At 51.2% G+C, this 19,043-nt stretch overlaps 1 protein-coding gene and 2 long non-coding RNA genes across 3 annotated transcripts in view; 1 reads left to right on the top strand and 2 right to left on the bottom strand.

The window, feature by feature from the left end:
• Positions 1–12,309, top strand: part of DEFB1 (defensin beta 1) — a 46,990-nt gene extending 34,681 nt beyond the window's left edge. The window contains exon 4 of the mRNA XM_060406914.1: positions 12,071–12,309. Coding sequence (XP_060262897.1) covers positions 12,071–12,219 — 149 coding nt within the window. The 3' untranslated portion in view covers positions 12,220–12,309. The remainder of the gene's footprint in view (positions 1–12,070) is intronic.
• LOC105605768 (uncharacterized) lies at positions 1,985–6,149 on the bottom strand. Its single transcript, XR_006058189.1, has 3 exons — positions 5,616–6,149; positions 3,092–3,240; positions 1,985–2,544 (listed from the first exon to the last, which is right to left on the bottom strand). It is a non-coding gene; the product is annotated as an uncharacterized LOC105605768 (long non-coding RNA).
• Positions 12,310–14,210: 1,901 nt separating the features above from the next.
• Positions 14,211–17,604, bottom strand: LOC132658718 (uncharacterized). Its single transcript, XR_009598678.1, has 2 exons — positions 17,151–17,604; positions 14,211–16,930 (listed from the first exon to the last, which is right to left on the bottom strand). It is a non-coding gene; the product is annotated as an uncharacterized LOC132658718 (long non-coding RNA).
• Between the last annotated feature and the right edge of the window lie 1,439 nt (positions 17,605–19,043).

The following is a 19,043-nucleotide window of genomic DNA, read 5'->3' as shown; positions in this document are numbered from 1 at the left end:
TATCTATTATATATAGTAGTTTATATATGTTAATTTCAAACTCTTAATTCATTCTTCCCTCTTTCCTCTTTGGTAACCATAAATTTGTTTTCTATTTTATAAACTCATTCTTAATAAGCAAGAAACCAAGGCCCAGGAAGGGACTTGGTGAGGACTCTGGTTGGGCCCCTGCTGGAGAGGCCTCTTGGTTTTCTTGAATGGCAGTGAGCACCCAGCAGCATCTGTCTGGAGAAAATACAAGCAGTTTCCCATGATGAGAAAGTTCCTGGATAACAAGCAGGTGGTACACAAGGAATTTGGACATATATATTCAAATCACAAGAATTTGGTCACTTTTCCATCTCTGTCTACGAATAAGCAACACATAATATGAGGGCTGTCAGGCCCAACAAGGTGTTCCTTATGCTCAGGCATAACGTCTGGCACAGGCAGACACTGTGATATTTGTTAAATAAGGAGAAAAAGGTTTGGCTCAGAGCCAGGGCACTGACTGTGGGCGTGTGATGATTCACAGAGGAGCCAGCACCCAGGGTTAGTACCCACCCTGGCCTTCCATGGGCTCAGTAAACAGGGAGGCGGGTGTGTGGGGACGGGGTGCTGGGGTCAGTGCACCCCCTTTTCTCCTGCTAAGACAGCTGCTCCATTATCTTTCTGACACAGTCACTGTCGATGCTGTTAAAAGATAAAACCTGCTTTAGTTCTGAGCACTTTGCAAGGAAGTCGGATGGTGAAATCTGCAGGTGGATCTGGGTGGGGGCAGGGGGCCTGTGGGTGGGCCAGGACGACCCGCCTCCCATCCTGATGCCCGCACAGGGCCCTCCTCTATCCGGTAGCCAAACTGGAGGCCCAGTGAGTCCACAACTTTAGAGCAAACGCTGCCTTCACTTTGCCAGCCCGGCGGGAAGTCTGGAGGCCACAAGGCCTGCAGGAAGCTCTTCCTTCTGTGCACAGAGCACAGGGCATTGCCTGAGTCTTTTTTGTGTTGAAAAGACAGATTCCAGGGAATTCCTTGGCGTCCAGTGGTTAGGACTCAGTGCTTTCACTGCCAAGGCAAGGGTTCTGCCCCTGGTCAGGGAATTACAATCCTTCAAAGTTGTGCAGCACAGCCCAAAATAAAAGACATATTCTAGAGTTTCACTGCTGGCAATTTTCAAGCAGGAGTTATTTCGTGACGGTGTCCCTGGTGATTCTGATGGGCTGCCTCGTTTGGAAACTGACCCCTAAAAAACCCCATAGAATTCACCGCCTTCTTTTGCTAGATGGGAATGTGAGGGTGGCAGGTGGCCTGGGACACCTGAGGTCATCCACACCCAGTGGCACCTGAGGCCTAATTCAGGAGGCCCCCTCCTCTTCATCCGGGAGGTGTGATCAACACCTGATGCAAACAACTCCTGCCTCCGGGAAGTGGCCGGCCACGCGGCCCGTGAGGTGGACGTGCCCTGGAGACCAGCAGGCGAGGACGGGACCCAGCTGGCTGCGGCCAAGGTCAGGCGCCAGGGAGAGAATGGTCAAGTGCGGGGAGTTCCGGGGCACGTGCCACCCCTGACCACCACGTGAGCTCCACTAACTGAATAACCAGGACGCAAACCTGCCGCGGGAACACGGAGGGTTTCTCCCCGGCCTGTCCCTCCAAACCCCTGCCCCTCTCACAAAGACTGCTTCCAGCTGGTGACTCTCTGTGAGTCTCCGGGCTCTCCCCTGCGATTCCATATGTGGATGTGCACACACGCAGATCTCCTTTTTCTTTTACCCCATGCAAATGTGCTTAAAACTGAAGTTTCTCCCTGAATAGACCCTGACCCGAGCTTTCTCAGGCAAAGAATGTTAATGATCGCCGCCCCCGGAACGCATTGAGGGATGCAGGCCCTCCTAACGAGGCCCCAAACTATAAACAAGGCCTTGAGTCTGTTTTCAGACACAGCAGAGTGGAGTGGAAATAGCTACCGTGGACCACATGAAGAGGTAAACCAAGGCGAGCTCAAAATTGTCAAAAAGATGAGTTTATTCAGGAACAGCCGTAATTGCGTCAGGGCACACAAACTGTAGAAGCCATAGGTGAGTCAATAAAAGGTGTGGGGTAGGCCATGTTTATGGCCAGGAAATGTAAAGAAGGGAAAGTCCAGTTAGTCTATTAAAATAAAAATCAATTGAAAGAAGTACAGAGACCAGGCCTGAAAGCCCAGGCAGGCAAACAAAGCTCAGATGAGCCTAACCCAGGTCATTTCTTTTTCTCACCTCTGGAACCATAAGCAAACCTTCCAAGGCTGATATGAGGCAACCTATGACCAAGGCCCTCTCATTTAAGAAAACTGTAATATTATCACTTTTCTGTAAACCAGGCATTTACAGAAACTCTGTTTCTAGTCCTGAAGTTTTATTTTTCTGAGGGCATGTGCATGAGATTTTCCATTTTATATCTTCCGGTTCCATTTCAGATTGAAATCCTTTGACAAACATGGGCTGTGGCATCTAGAGAAGGGCCATCGCTGGGGTGCCAAGAGTTTGGGGAGCTCTCAGGAGTGGAATCCAGGGAGTTCTGGGGTCCTAGGAGACGGAGAGTTAACCAAGGTGCAGACACATGTATTAGTCAGGATGGCTGCTGTAACAAAACACACAGGATGGGAGCTTGAAGGGCAGAAGCTCTCGTCTCGTGGTTCTGGAGGCAACTTTCTCACCGTGTGCTCGTGTGGCAAAGAGAGCAGTGAAGCTCTTCCTCTGCTTATAAGACTACAGGGATGGGGCCATGTGACTTCTTTCAGCCTTAATTACCTCCTTAAAGGCCCCACCTCCAAACACAGGGCTTCAACATGGGCAACTGGGGGACACCATTCAGTCCATGGCAGCACTCATTTCATTCATTTCCTCCAGCAACTGGTCATCTATACCGACACCAGACCCTCCTGGGAGGGGAGATGATGGGGGTCTCCATGCGGCCCCTCCCTCAGACCTCACTGATGTCGGGGGAAGCAGCCAGCATGCCAAGAACTCGACAGGAAGGAGGCAGCCCAGAAGTAACAGCCACTTTTAGGAAGAGGAGAGGTCAGGGATGACTTCTCAGAGCAGGTGGCTGGGAAACAAGAGAGAGGCTCACCCACAGGTGCCGCCAGCCCTGCTGCGGTGCTCAGCACATGGTGGTTATGTCATGAATATCGTTGAAATGCAGTCCACTCCGTCTCTGCTGCAGAGCGCTCCACGCTCAGTAGGCGCGCAGGGCCCGTGGGCTGGCCTGGGGCCCGTGAGCTGTCAGTGAAAGTGGCTGTTCTTACTCTCAGGAGCGCCGCACACAGGTGCACCCCAGTCCCTCCCCTGATCCGTGTAAACACCCCAAACGCCAGCTGTGCGGACATGACGGGCTCTGTCTGAATCTCCCCGGTTCACAGATGGGACAGCTCCAGCCAAGAGGTTGTCCCGGCTGCGGTGCCAGGCCCGGTGGCTCCACAGAGAAAGTGGGAGCCTGGAGCCCTGCCGCTGACCAGGAAGGGAACCTCGGGCTGGAGGCGCACGTCCGCTTCCTTCTCACCCAGTCGCCTCCCCCACTCTTTACTTTCCCAGCTCTCCACCTTCAGTCATGATCTGGGCTCACATTCTGCATCTCGGGAAACCGAAACCGAGATACTCCTTCCGCGGAAATGTTTATGCAACTCACCACCATTTCCCTGAATCACCTCCTGCTCCTGGTTATGCTACCTTGGTCCGGGGCATCACCTTTTACTTAGGTGGAGCCAGGAATCTAGCTCAATCTGTCTCCCATGTCTGAGGCACTTTTCCTTCTTAACATCCCTTGAATCCATGTCTCCTTTCTTCCCCCTTCACAACCTTAGTTAAGACCCTCATTGCTCCACCAGCTCCTCCCTTGGCCTCCCAAGTCCAGTCTTGCCTTTCTCCACACACACTTCCCTGAGGTGGTTTCTAAAATGGCAACTGGCTTGTGTATTTCTCCTGTTTGAAATCTTCCGAGATCTCCCTATTGCCTAAGGAGGAAAGCAAAGCCAAACTCACACACACTCCCTCAGATCGCAGCCTTGTTCCCGGGTCCTCGCTTGCTGCCAATCAGAGCACCTATCCAGTGCCATGGCAACGGCCTGTCTGCTCTTCCATCTCCTCAGCTAGACTTTTGCAGGAAACCAACATAAATCTTGTTTCCTCACTGCACCCCAAGACCCCAACCATCACCCAGCGCACAACAGGAACCAAACATGCACACTTGCATCAGTGAGTGAAAGGGTAAATGTTTGAATACGATGAACCGTCTGTCCCTTCCCCTAAATTTCCTGTGCACTTAAAACTGCTCCAAAAAATTTGTCTTGACCAAAAAAAAAAAAAAAGTTTGTCAGAAGAAGCTCATAGATTATAAAAGATTTGAGAGATATTTTGATTAAAAAAAAGCAACACCAGCCAGAAACTAGAAAGACTAGTATTAGTCAACCATGGGCCAGAAGAAAATTCCATCCCTAATGGTTGGAGAAAAGGCAACAGCAGGGCTTTTGTGAGGGACAAGGGTGAAGTCCGGGGCACAGCGTGGAGAGTGCAGCTCAGCTAAAGGCCTGACACAGGCTGCCAGCAGGGCAGCCACCTGGCTCAGTGCCCCTGGGGCCACCTCTCCTGCTCCCAGAGCCTCTGGCGGGAGGGGTTCCAGCGTGCACTCCCATCCCGGGAACTCCATCTGAGCGGCTCCTCGGGGACCTAGGACAGAGCAGAGAGGAGGAGCCGCCTCCAGGCCTGCAGGCCCAGCGCCGGATCTAGCTGCAGCCGGAGGGAGACGGGCGTCCACGTGACTCCCCGACGACTCAGGGCTTGATGTGAAAGGTTATTTATTAGAATCTCTCCCTGGCGTTGGACGCCGCCCTTCACGTCGGTGTGTGCGGTTGTGCAATCCTCCAGCCCATAAAGGCGGTGACCCTGCCGCCTCTGGAGCCTCTGGAGCCTTTGGAGCCCGGCCTCCCCTGAGCCTCCCTCCCTGGGGCTCCGGCCACCTGCCGCCACCATGAGGGTCCTCCGCCTGCTGCTGCTGGCCCTCAGCCTGCTCCTCTCCCAGCTGGGCCCAGGTGAGCTGGGACCCTGCAGCACCCGGGGCTGGGACTCGGGGCTGCGTCTGAGGTTGGCCGCCTCTGCAACCCGAGCCCGGGGCAGCAGGAAGGCCTCTCTGGGGCAGAGCGGCCTGTCGGGGGCAGATGGCGCGGGGCGGTCCGACCGAGGGGTCCAGGCCATCCCGAGTGCGAGGAGTGCACCCGCCTGCCTAGAGCCTCCCCGGGCTAGTTCTCCCAGGAGCCTGAGGGCAGCTGAGCGGCAGGAGGGCCGGACTCCAGTCTCTCTCTCATCTCTCCCTCAGGGCTCCCTTCCCTCTGCCCTTGGCGGGGATGTCAGGTGGCAGGCAGCCCCCACACCCCCAGCCCTGTCTCTGTCTTGGGCATCCAGAAAGTATCCTCTGTGAAGGGGACCCCTACCCCCATCTGCAAGATGCCCCCTTACCCCCGAGAGGCGCAGGGTCCCAGCCAGCCCAGAGGTGCACCCCGTCTCTCACCAGGGCCCGGGGCGGGTCCTCCCAGCTGTTCTCCTGCAAGCAGGTGCCACCTGCCCTGCCCACAAGACCAGTTCCGCCAGAGTCTTTGACTCACCCGTGTGCAGGCACTCAGGGATCCACCTTCCTTGAGAAATCCGCTCACATCCTCCAGGGTGGCCCATTCCCCAGTGCACCACAGGGGAGCTCTGTGTCAGGCCAGGGGATGCCAGTTCCTCGGGGTCAAAGCAGCAATGCCCCTGGTGTAAGAGAAGGCGAGCCCCTGCCTGCCAGAAGAGTCAAGAACACAGTTTATCCCAGCCCCGCCACTCACTCCCAGGTCATCCCCAGCAAGTCACCTCTTCTGGCTTTTAGTTTCCTCGTTGGCAGAGTGAGTGGGCTGCGGCAGAGGGCTCTAAGAGCGTTAGGCTCCGGAATTCTCTGCAAGCCCCGCTGTGCTTTCCTCCAGGGCAGCACCTCGTTGTGCATTTGGGCCTCATTTACTCCAGGGGTTCCTCAGGGCTCCCCTCGGACAGCTGGGTTCCGAAGTATTCCAATGCAGAGCTTTAATGTTTCCAGTCGGGACCCTTAAGGGAGGCAGAGAAATCCATGCAGCGTCCTGCTGTTATCGTACTCATCTCACAGCACGTGTGTTCATGAGCAGCCGTGCAAAGCCTCTTACCACAGCTCAGTTCACACTCAGAATGTTTGAAAGCCACTATATTAACATGAAGAGTTGTTTTCAGTCTGTGACATCTAAGTAGGATTACAAGCATCTCATCCAAAGCCTCGAAAAAGAGTGTTCCCGGGGGCACGCAGGAGGAACTGAACTTACTAATCACTTCTTACAGAAATGGCAGCTGATATGATGGAGGGCCCAGCGTAAACTGGACTGGCTTAGATACTGCCCTTGAATGAAAGGCAAGCCCTGACTGCACAGAAGCAGCAGTAAAGAGGGCCTCAGGATGGGGCCCCTCAGGACTGCTCACTGAGCCCAACTCCTCTTCTAGAAGGGGCGGAGTGGGGTCCTCCCCACCTCTGGGCTGGAGCTAGGGGGTGCCTGAGCTGCAGGGTCCCTGCAGGTTGAGCACCCTCTCTGAGCCTTGAGATGCTCACACCTGGAAAAGGGGCTGCAGGGAAGGCAAGCTCGACATCACGTTTTCTAGGGAATGTAGAAACGTCTGGAGGGGAGGAAGAGCCTAGGTGTTTCCTGCATCAGAACACACTGGGGTCCCCAGCCTGTCCCCAGGGTCGAGGTTCCCTGCGCACAGGCGCCAGCTGGGTTGCTTCCGCTCCTTGTGGTTGCGTCCTCGTTGCTGTGTACTGGTTGTTGCAGCTGCAGCAGCCACCCCTGCAATACCCACCCTGCCAGCAGGCTGCCCCGACGCTGGAGGCCTGGGGCTAGTGCAGGGAGGGAGGCGGCACTGCTCAGCCACCCTGAACCCCTGCAGGGTCAATTTACTCCTTTTCTAGAAGAGCCCTCAGACCGGGTCATTTCACAGGTGAGGAGTCGAGGCCCGTGAGGCCCCGGGGAACCAGCGCTTTGTGGTCACTGCAGGAGATCCTAAGACTTGGTGTTGAGCAGTTTTCCTCCCGGTCAGAGAAAAAGGCCTGTGTCACCCACTGTTAGCTTACACAGATAGTCTTTGTGTGAACATGGAATGTCACAGTGGCAAGGCCACCCAGGTCCCTGCAGAAGCTGGAGGCCAGCAGAGGTGCTGAGAAAGGCTGAGGCTGTGTCCTCGCTGTTCAAGGAGTATCCAGGGAAGAGCTGCTGCAGGCAGGCATTGCCCAGGATGAGGGGCCGCGTCGGGGAGCAGCCCCGGAATCCGTGGCCGCACATTTGAGAAGCAGAGCACAAGCCAACAGAATTGCTTAGCTAAAGAGAGCTGTGCTGTGAAATGCTGTTAAGGGCACAGTGCCAGGGGAACACATGACGATGAGAGCAGAGGGGGTCTCAAGGGGCCGGAAAGGCTTTGCTGAGGAAGCTGAGAAGTGAGGGAATGATGAAAGTCATTTTTGAGTTCATGGAATTTTCAAAATAATATTTCTTTTAACTCTCTCCCAATTAAAAGTCAGGATATGTCACACAAAAAAATCAGATTTTTAACTTCTTTAAAAAGTTTTAAAATTTTATTTAACTTTTAATTTTATATTGGAGTATACTTGATTAAAAATGTGTCATGTTCAAGGGTACAGCAACATAATTCAGTTGTACATACACATGTATCTACTCTTTTTTCAAAATCTTTTCCAGTTTAGCTTGTTACATAATATTGAGCAGAGTTCCCTGTGCTATTCGGTAGGTCCTTTTGGTTGCGTTCTCAGTGGCTTCAGTCAAAGTCTGTCTCTGCGACTCCATGGAGTGTAGCCCGCCAGGCTCCTCTGTCCATGGGATTCTCCAGGCAAGAATACTAGAGTGGGTTGCCATGCCCTCCTCCAGGGGATCTTGACCCAGGGGTTGAACCTAGGTTTCCTGTGCCTCCTGTATTGCAGGCAGATCCTTTACGTGCTGAGCCACCAGGAAGCCCTTTTGGTTATCCACATCAAATACAGCAGTGTGTACGTGTTCTCTTCTCTTAAGGGCACAGCACATGTGGCAGATTCCTGCCTGGCAACAGTGAGCTGCGCTAAAGAGTGCCGCTGCCGCCACACAGGATGCGCCCCTCAGGACGCCGCAGACCCCAGCAGTCCCTACTGCCCCCCTCAGCCCATTTCACAGAGCTGTGTTATCTGCCTGGCTGAGATGGGAATCTGGATTTTCAGCCCCAATTAACTAAACCAGTGAAAGTGAAACTGTTCGGAGTTATTTTTGGCCGGGGGTGTTTCTGAAGAGCTCCGTACCAAACTTCTTTATATCTCAGCCCAGAAAAGAACTCAATGAGAGGCAAAGTGATAGAAGTGATTTATTAGGATACGACATTTGTGAGGTATAAAAGTGGGCAGGCAATGGGGTGCTGCACCTCAAAACCTTACTGGCTTCTTTTATAAACAATGGAAAAGTGAGGGGGGGGGAAGAACTTCTTCGACTTTCTTAGGTGGACATCATGCTTCCAACATTGCTCCTCCTCCAGGTTGAGCAGGGGCGTTTTCTCGTCCCTTCCTGCTCAAGCTAGGTCCACAAATTAGCTTTATCATGTGTGCAGAGAGCATGTCCTGGGCTACTGACTTGCTGAGCTCACTGCGCAGGCTGTGGCTCTCATGCCGCCATTGTTTTGCTGCTTTGAGGCTTGCCTCGTGCCTCTGTTGCTCGGTTTTGTTGCTAAGCAAGCCTGCTGGGTTTTGTGGTTAAGCAAACCTGCTCTCTCCAGTGATCATTAACTTATAGGGGTCTCCCATATTTTTCTACTTGCAATCCCCGACTGGGATTAACTATTTAATTACCTACTTTGTCTCTTCACTTTGCCTCTATCAAAACGAGAGACGGCAAGGACAAGCCACGTGGGAAGGAGAGCTGGTATGAAACCCAAGTAGGTAGGCGAGCTGCTCAGTTGTATCCGACTCTTTGTGACCCCATGGACTGTAGCCTGCCAGGCTCTTCCATCCATAGGATTTCCCAGGCAAGAATACTGGAGTAAGGTGCCATTTCCTTCTCCAGGGGATTGTCCCCCACCAGGATTGCACCCCGGTCTCCTACATTGCAGGCAGACTCTTTACCATCTAAGCAACCAGGGGATCCCCTTGAAAGCCCAGACATCCAGATAAATTAAAACAACAACAACAAACAGAGCTCTCACTCTCACTCTAGTCCTCCCAGCTCCGCTGTGGGGAGGAAGAATCATCACCCCCATTCTGTGGCTTAATAACTTGGCTAAAGTCACATGATTGGTAACAGACTGAGCAGGGACTCAAACCCAGGCCATCAGCTCCAACACTGCACAAAGCGTCCTGGGACCAGGGTGAGGGGTCAGGGATGTAGGTAAGCACAGGTCAGTCAGGCCTGAGGCAGCAGGAGACCCCATCTGTGTTCAGGTGGGCCCCAGAGGCTTTCAAACCAGAGAGTCACAGAATCAAACATGGCTTCTTCTTCTTGGTGAGGATCTACTTGTTCATTTTGGCTGTGCTGGGTCTTCGCTGATGTGAGGACCTTCTCTAGTTCTGCAGCGCGGCTGCTCTGTGCTGCGTGTGCAGGCTTCTTGCTGTGGTGGCTTCTCTTGTTGGGGATGAGCACGGGCTTTCTGGAATGTGGGCTTCGGTAGCTGCGGATCCCACGCTCCAGAGCACAGGCTCAGGAGTGTGGCTTTGGGGCTCAGTTGCTCTGAGGCACTCGGGGTCTTCCTGGGCCGGGGATCAAACCCATGTCCCTTGCATTGCAATGCAGATTCTTAACCACTGGACCACCAGGGGTGCCCCAGACATGGCTCCTGTAAGTGAGTGGTCTCCTGGGTGTGGAGGCTGGTCGGAGGAGAGGCCCTGTAATCTGGAGTAGTTTTTTATATATTCTACATAGCAGCCGTGTCAGTTGTAAGCATGGCAAATATCTTCCCTCACCCTGTGCCTTAGTTTTTCACTCTCTGAATTTTCCACAATATTTTAAGGTGGTTAAGCGTGTCGTATTTTTTCCTTTAGGGTTAGTGCTGTGATGCCTTAAGAAGTCTTTTCTAGCCCAAAGGCATGAAGCGTGTTCAGTGTGTCTTCTGAGGGCTTATTAATTTTCCTTTTACATCCAGGTTTATAACCATCTGGCAGTGATTTTTAATGTGCACGTGTGGTGCGACTAACGGTAAAAGGTTTATTTTTTCCATTATGAATATTTAATTGTTCCAGAACCAAGCACGGAGGAGACCATTTCCTCCCCTCTTATGCTGAGCGACTGTTGTTCAGCTTTCAGTGTCTGCAGGGACCTCCTCGGGCGTCTCCCGCTATTCTATTTGTGTATTTGTCTGCCCTAGTCCACTGGTAGGTTTGTATCCTCACCATCGGGTCTAATTACAGTGGCTCTATAATTAGTCTCAAAATCCAGTAAAGCAAGTTCTCCTGCCTTCTTTGCTAAGACTGCCTTAGCTACTCTTGGTCCTTTGAATTGCCACAAAAATTTTAAAATCAGCTCATCAAGTGTCACTGAAAGAATCTCCTGGGATTGTCATGGTTTTGGGCTAGCACAGCAGCTTAATTGGGGGGAAATTAACATTTTAAATATAATTAATCCTCCAATGCTTAAGCATAGCATTTCTACTTATTTAGGGCCTCTTTAAATTAAAAAAATATATATATTCTTTACAGATAGAGATATTGCACATTATTTTTTAGATTTGTAACCAAGTATGTTTTATGCTCTTCTATAAGGTGCTTTTATTTTTTTTTTTCCTGTTGATTGCAGAAGTAAAATTCTTATTCTTTTTGTGTAGTGATCTCATGGACAGCAAATTTGCTAAGCTTTCCCGTTAATTCCTTTTAGACTGCCTACGTCTAATCATAATATCTGCAAACAGAGACAGTTTCGTGTCTTCCGTTCCAGCGCTTGCACCTTTTGTCTCTTTCTTCCTTGTCTCATTCCCCTGGCTAGCACCTCAAGCACAGTGTGGGGTGATGATGAAATGGCAGCAATGCTCGTCTGATTGCCGGTCTCGAGGGATGTTTCCAGTGCTCGACCATGAAGTGCACACTGTGCTGCAGGCTTCTGTAAGCACTCGTTATCAGGTTAAGGAGTTTCCTCCAGCTCCTTATTTGGTAGGAGTTCTTTCTTTTTTTTTAATCATGAATCAATGTTGAATTTTTTCCAATATTTTTCTGCATCTTTTAACATAATATAACCATTGACTGATAAGATAATGAGAACATTTAATCTCAACTCCTCTGTCATTTAGTTAGGAAAAAGTGATACATTTCTTGGAGAATTACATGCAGCCATAATGGGATGGACATGTACACATTGCTATATATAAAATGGCATATATAAATGCTATACGTCAAGGACAAGGACGTATTGTATAGCACATGGAACTCTGCCCAATGTTACATGCCAGCCTGGATGGGAGGAGCATTTGGGGGAGAATGGATACATGTATATGTATGGGTGTGCCCCTTTGCTGTCCACCTGAAATTATCACAATATTTTTAATCAGCTATACTCCAATATAAAATCAAAAGTTTAAATTTAAAAAAAGTAACCATAAAAGTGCTATTTCCCCAACAAAAGAAAGATGACCAGCCTCAGAATCTTGAAAATGAATGAGATCGCATAATCTAGTCTCCTTAATTTTGAGAACTGGGGTTCAGAATGTTTGAGTGCTTTGCTAAAAATCACACAGACACACTCTAGAATAAGGAACGTAACCAAAGCACTCTGATGAGATATGTTGCTATTCCTTTTGGGCCTATAATGTACTGAAGCTTCAAAGATAATGCCAAAAATGAGGGCTTGCTAAGGGTGGAGACACCAACCCACCAGCATTGAGGGGGCTCTTCAGGTGCCGTGTTTCACAAGCAGCTCCACAGTTCAGCTTGGTGTGAAGCTCTTGCAAGGGAAACCCCTGTGATGTGCTTTGCAAAGGGCTGTCTGTCCTGCTTTCCCCTGAAATCCCTGTGGCCACAAGCCAGGAGTCTGACACGGTTGCTTTTCCCTCGTCTCAGGTGCCGGCCAGCTTACGGCTCTCGGCAAGCGGTCTGACAGCTACATATGTGCCAGGAAAGGGGGGACCTGCAACCTATCGCCCTGCCCCCTCTACAACAGGATTGAAGGCACCTGCTACAAGGGCAAAGCCAAGTGCTGCATCCGTTGACTCTGAGCTGGGAGCGACGGCAGAGAGGACTCAGGAGCCATGTGAAGTCTTTGTAACCGTTGTTTTAATAAAAGGATTTTGTGAAGCATACGTCCTTGAGACCGGAATGAGTTGTGTGTCTCCTTTTGGAAGAGTTCGAAAGGGCAGACAGGCTAGGCAGCAAAGCCTATCGAGTACGGGACTGGGGGATGCTGACGAGGCTGTGAGCCGTGCCACCTCCACTCTGATTTATCACCAGATCTACAGGTGAGCGATGCAGGGGGTCCAGGTGAGACCAAGAGCATGTGATGACCCAGCCTCAGGCCCCCCTCATTCGTAGCAGAAGCTCATCCCAGACCCAGCGATCTCAGCAGCCTGTCCATCTGCTGAGCCCAGAACTGCTGCCCCTGCTCCTCCCTGGGCCGGGACAGTGGGCTGTGGGTTGGTTAACCTTAGCATTTGAGAACTTTCATTAGGACCGTAAAACTATCCAGAGTCAGGAGGCCTAATAGCTGGTCCCTGGAGGACCATTTCTAGCTCCAGCACAGTCACATGGTCTACTTACAATCACTTACAGAAGCATTCTCCAGGACCACTGCCCCTGCCTTTTGTCATTTCTGCACCACGAGGCCTGTAGACACCCACTGATGGGAGAGAAAGGGTTGCCTTCCCCTTTTTCCAATAAATTTCTTACAACTCCTGATGATGCACATGCTGTCCTCTCCATCTGGCAAGAGCAAGTCCACATTCCACTTGGATCAGTCACAAGCACACATACAAGTCAAGCAGTATAAAAACGTGGGGGAATTCCCTGGTGGTCCAGTGGTTAGGGGAGTGGGTAGTATCAACTAAATCCTTGTGGCTTAGGAGACAACAGATGGTGTTTAAAGTTGATAAGTGAAAATAAGAGGGGTAAGCATGTCATTCAGAGGAGCAGTGAAAGGCAGTGGCTTCCAGTTAGAAGTACTTTGGAAGAATTTCGTTTTCACAAAATACATGTATATTTGTATAAAATGTATGCGGAGTATAGAACATATATTTTGAAGATGCAAGACATGACTGTTGTCCAATGGAAAAGCCAAAGTCGCCTGAACACACCAGGACCAGTGTGTGCCCACGGCTCAAAGCAGTGTCTACGAGATTTGCATCTGTGTTGTTTCCTGCGCTGACATTTTGCTAAGAATGGCCTGTTCCTAGGAGGTCAGAGCTGAAGCATTTAGGGCTGGCTGAAATGTCACAAAGCTGGCAACTTCCTCTGTAATCACTCAAAGCAAATTAAATTTGCAAAGCAATTACAACTGGTGAATCCAGAGGGAGGGTGTACGGTATGCGCTGTACTAATCTTGCCTGTGTGTCCATCTGAAGCTTCTCAAGATGAAAGTCAGGTTGAGGGGAGGATGAAAAACATCAGAACCAAGAGTTTTGACGTAAGAGAAGATTCATATAAAATTAAAAGCTTATATTAAAATCCTATAGCCTTAACTTTGAATTGGATGTATTAGTATAAAATCCTGACTTTCCCCCACTTAACAAGTGTATATTTCTCAGCCCCACCCCTAAAATGCAGAGACAATGAAGTAGCAATGAGCACCCCTAGCACCCAGGCCATGGGTCATTACCTTTCCCACTAGAAGGAACCAGGATGTCTCACAGAAACAGCAGCTTCCAAGCACGGAGCCTGAGATGGACAAGATGAGTCTGGGGTATCTCGTTGTGCTAAATAGCAGAGAAGCCACCAAAGGCTGGTGAGTGTCCAGGAAACACTGGCTCCAATCTGAGGGGGACTCCCTAGGCTAGGATGGAGCACTTTCCATCCCGGCAGAGAACTGTGACCACCACTGATTAAATATATAAAATGTATAAACACATTAAATACACAAAAATATAACAGTAAATTATATTTTAAACACCAAATATAGAAAAATCCATGAGGTAGTACTGATACTTAAAAAACAATATTATTTATACTTGGAGTTTGTTAAGGTGCAAACTTATCACTCTGGAAACTGGTATAGAAGAGAAAAGATTAAGCATTTATTCTGCCCCTCTTGTAGAAACTATATTTTAGGGTAAAAAACCATTCAGCTCAGTTCAGTCGCTCAGTCGTGTCCGACTCTTTTCAACCCCATGAATCGCAGCATGCCAGGTCTCCATGTCCATCACCAACTCCCAGAGTCCACCCAAACTCATGTCCATTGAGTCGGTGATGCCATCCAACCATCTCATCCTCTGTTGTCCCCTTCTCCTCCTGCCTTCAATCTTTCCCAGCATCAGGGTCTTTTCTAATGAGTCGGCTCTTCACATCAGGTGGCCAAAATACTGGAGTTTCAGCTTCAACATCAGTCCTTCCAATGAACACCCAGGACCGATTTCCCTTAGGATGGCCTGGATGGATCTCCTTGCAGTCCAAAGGACTCTCAAGAGTCTTCTCCAACACCACAGTTCAAAGGCATCAATTCTTCTGCGCTCAGCCCTCTTTATAGTCGAGCTCTCACATCCATACATGACTACTGGAAAAACCATAGCCTTGACTAGACGGACCTTTGTTGACAAAGTAATGTCTCTGCTTTTGAATATGCTGTCTAGGTTGGTCATAACTCTCCTTCCAAGGAGTAAGCGTCTTTTAATTTCATGGCTGCAGTCCAAAAAACAACCATTATATGAGTGAAATATTTATAGACAATTCCAGCTAATAAATGAAGAATGGATAATAGAATTGGAAAATCACCATTTTGCACCCCTGAATGAAATCATGGAACTAAAACAATGTCAATGGATGGCTTTAAAACATCCACCGGAAAGCCTGGCAGGAAATTTGATGATATAAAATTAAGGCTGAGACCAACTGAACTCAGTGATCAACCTTGTCCTCACTGTAAGCTTACAAGACTGTAAGTTCATGGACCGCCTACTGTGATTCAGAGAAGCGCACACCACCACCCAAGAAATATTCTGGCCAAAAGCATGTGTACTGAAAAAAAATGCACAACCTAAAAGTTGAGAATTATGTTTATTCGGCCGGCATTTTTAGGGAGAGAACCTCTCAGATAAAACTCTTTGGAAAAGGAAATGGTGAACCCAGCATATATGCCAGGATATATAGGAATTTTTGCAATAACAACACGTAGTGAGAACAAAAGGTTACTGTTAATAAAAGAAAAACAGATATCCCCAGTTAAGGAATTTAGCACTTCTCTAGGTATGGGAAGATGTAAGTCTGGGCTCACTGAAATCATTCCTCAGGCCTCTGGGGCCAGGATCCTATGTTTTCTCATCCTGAGTTTCCTCAAGCTGCACCATCAGGGGTGGCTGCAGTCTGATGGCTACTAGATAGTGGGTATTTCTTGTTTCCTTCCTGAGTTCCCTCAGGGCTCACCAGCAGTTGAACCCGAAACTAATCAAGTTTCTACATCTAACTAACAATTTACAGGAAATGCAAAAGTTAGAGAAACAAGTAAAACAACTGCTCAAGGAAGCAATAAGTCGAGGTCAGAACAGGAGATGCTGCACGGGAAAAACAAACTTTTTTTTTTTTACAAAAACAGTGGCCTGAGAAGGGATTGTCATTATAGAGAGAAAAGAGGCAAAACAACCAGTGGTGGGCCTTGATTGGATTCTGTATCAAAGAGACCGGTTGCAAGAAAACATTTTTGAGAGGGCCAGATAAGTTTGAATATGGACTAGGTCATATCAGAGCTTGTTATTGACTTGATTAGGGTGCCAGCAATGAGGCAGTTATGCTGGAAGAGAAGGGGCCTAATCAGCTAAAGAAGCTCACTGAAGGGCTGAGCAGTGAGATGACACGGTACCCTGGATTTGCTTCAAAACAGTCTAGCGAAAAGAAAAGAAAGGGAAAACGCTCTGCGGTGACCTCAGTAGGAAGGAAATCCAGGAAAGAAGGGATCCGTGTATTCATGCAGCTGACTCACTGTGCTGTACAGCACAGACTAACAGCGTTGTAACGCCAGGCCAACTGAAAAATAAATGAATACATAAACAAAAGTTAAAGAGTAAACACTTCCCATTTCAGTCAAAAAAAGAAAGAAAAGGAAGAGAGAAATAAAGACATGAAAATACAGAGCTGAAAAAATTTGTAAAATGTTGAGAAATACCAAAGCTAGGAAATAGGAATATTGGGATTCATGAGATCCAACCAGTCCATTCTGAAGGAGATCAGCCCTGGGATTTCTTTGGAAGGAATGATGCTAAAGCTGAAGCTCCAGTACTTTGGCCACCTCATGCGAAGAGTTGACTCATTGGCAAAGACTCTGATGCTGGGAGGGATTGGGGGCAGGAGGAGAAGCGGACGACAGAGGATGAGATGGCTGGATGGCATCACTGACTCGATGGACGTGAGTCTGAGTGAACTCCGGGAGATGGTGATGGACAGGGAGGCCTGGTGTGCTGCGATTCATGGGGTCGCAAAGAGTCGGACACAACTGAGCGACTGAACTGAACTGAACAGAACTTAGGTTTGTGCGCATTTGACGCCCCTTCAGCCGCAGGGTCACCTCCGCCCCCAGCCCCGTCCCTCAGGCGCCGTCGTGCGAGGAGGACGCCGCGCGCCCCCAGGTCAGCAGGGGAGCAGGTCCGGGCGCGCCCGTCCCGGGAGCGGAGCGCAGGGCTGCTGGTGGGGCCTGCTCCCCGGAACCCGGTCGTCCCCGTGGGTTTGGGTGTGAGTCTCCGAGTCCTCTCCTGCTCTCTGCTCTTCCCAGTGAACAGCCCGGCTCCGCTGCACCAAGAAGAGGAGGGGGAGCTGAGCGCTGCCGGGAGGCGCGGTGTGTCAGCTCCGCGCCCGGGGCGTCCGTGCAGCCCCGCGGTGTGTGGGCCCCGCGCCCGGGGCGCCCGTCCGGCTCCGCGCGCCCCCCGCCCGGCCCCCCGCCCGGCCCCCCGCCCGGCCCCCCGCCCGGCCCCCCGCCCGGCTCCCCGCGGACAGCGCCCGCCTCTCGCACTTTTCAAAGGAGGACCGCGGCTCTCGAGCTCCGCCCGGCGCTCGCTCCGCCGCGGCAGTGCGCACCTGCGTCTCGGCTCACAGGCCGTCTGCCCGGCTCTGTGCAGACTCGCGCGCAGGAGGAGTCCGGTCCCGCCTGACGCCCGGAGCCTGGAGCCGCCCGGGCCCTTCTCCGGCGCCGCCTCGTGGCGCGCACGGCAGGGCGGGCTCCAGGGCCGCCGGCTCCTTCCGGCGCAGGACCTTCTCAGTAGCTCAAAGCCAGCGCTCTGACTGTTCGAGTCTCCGTTTTCCAACTTGCCAAAACCTCTTGTAGTTCAGGACCTCGAGGAAACGTATTTCAGACGACTGAGGGTCAATGATGGATTCCCGAGGTCAGGTCTGAAGGCCACAGACTTGTCTGGACCGCGCATCCACCGTCAGGGAGGTCTCCCCGGGTCTGTTCTGCTCCAGCCTCCGGGGGTGTGGTCGTGGGGCGCGTTTCTGTTGAACAAGAAGAGATCCGAGCCTCCCCTCGTGGTGGCCCCGCAGGGACCGGTCCCCTGGAACAAGGGCCGAGGGCTGGGGCTGCTCCGGGCGGGACCGCCTGCCTCTCTGCACAGAGCTGAGTGCAGAGATTAGACAGACCCCCAGAAACGCGGTATCCTGGGCGGGGGTGTGGGAAGCCCCTTTCCCGGGGCCGTTGGCAGCCGGTCACAAGGAGGAGTGAGATGCTCTAGGAGAAGCAACAGGGCCTGAGGTTCGCAGCCTTAGGCAGTTGGAGCCCACGATTTTCTTAGAGCTGCGTCCCAGCATTGATGAGGGCAGGAAGTCCCACCACGGCTGGAGGTGAGTCACTTTCCCTGGAGGAAACCCAGTGCCCCAAATAATCCTGCGCTCTGGGAAGTGCACAGACAGCGGCTCCTGTGACAGGTGACTAATACTTATTTTATAAATTAAACTGCTGAATAAACTATGTCCTGTCCTTTCCCCCTACCGGAACAAAGGCACATCCACACAACCCGGAGAGCCAGGTGGGACAGAGTCCTAGGACTCCTGAAAGTCCCTCTGGATGGGCCAGGACAGGAGTGCCGGGGTCTTGGCTGGCTCCCCCTCCCTTTTGTCATACCCTCCAGACCACACATCACTCCAAGGGTCTCCTGCGCTCCTCCACGGAGACAGTGTGCTTTCTTCTTGGTGATCAGCAACTCTGGGGTCACTAGGACCCAGAGAATGATCAACAGGGAAGAAGGGACACACAGGTCTGGCCAGAGAGGAGACCCCTTCCCACCCCGCCCCCCGCCCCCCGCAAACACAGGCCCTGGAAAGGACCCCTCTTGCCAGCACAGCTGAGACAGGCAAACTCAACTGAATCTAAAGGTTGAACCCTGAAAGCTCCCTGGGTTGAGCGGCGGCCCAGAAAGTAGACTAGCCCTAATCCAGCTGCGTGGAAACAGATTTCCATGATAGATGTCTCAGCCCTGCTACTGCTAAGTCGCTTCAGTCGTGTCCAACTCTGTGTGACCCCATAGATGGAGCCCACCAGGCTCCCCCATCCCTGAGATTCTCCAGGCAAGAATACTGGAGTGGGTTGCCATTTCCTTCTCCAATGCGTGAAAGTGAAGTCGCTCAGTCGTGTCCAACTTTTAGCGACCCCATGGACTGCAGCCTACCAGGCTCCTCCGTCCATGGGATTTTCCAGGCAAGAGTATTGGAGTGGGTTGCCACAGCCCTGCTACTAGTCAACAGAAAAATGTAAGTTCAGGGTGTGCGCAGATGTGTGTGCGTGTGCATGTGGGTATACACACCATATCTGTGTGCTCCAGGTGTGTGTGTGTGTGTGCACGCACACGTGTGCCCAGGTATATGTGTGAGTGTGGGTATACATGCACAGATCTGCGTGCAGGGTGTGTGTGTG

Source organism: Ovis aries, chromosome 26, assembly GCF_016772045.2.
Source record: "Ovis aries strain OAR_USU_Benz2616 breed Rambouillet chromosome 26, ARS-UI_Ramb_v3.0, whole genome shotgun sequence".
In the NCBI taxonomy this organism is placed as follows: Eukaryota; Metazoa; Chordata; class Mammalia; order Artiodactyla; family Bovidae; genus Ovis; species Ovis aries.
The sequence above is the reverse complement of the archived record's forward strand: the minus strand, read 5'-3'. Positions and strand labels throughout refer to the sequence as shown.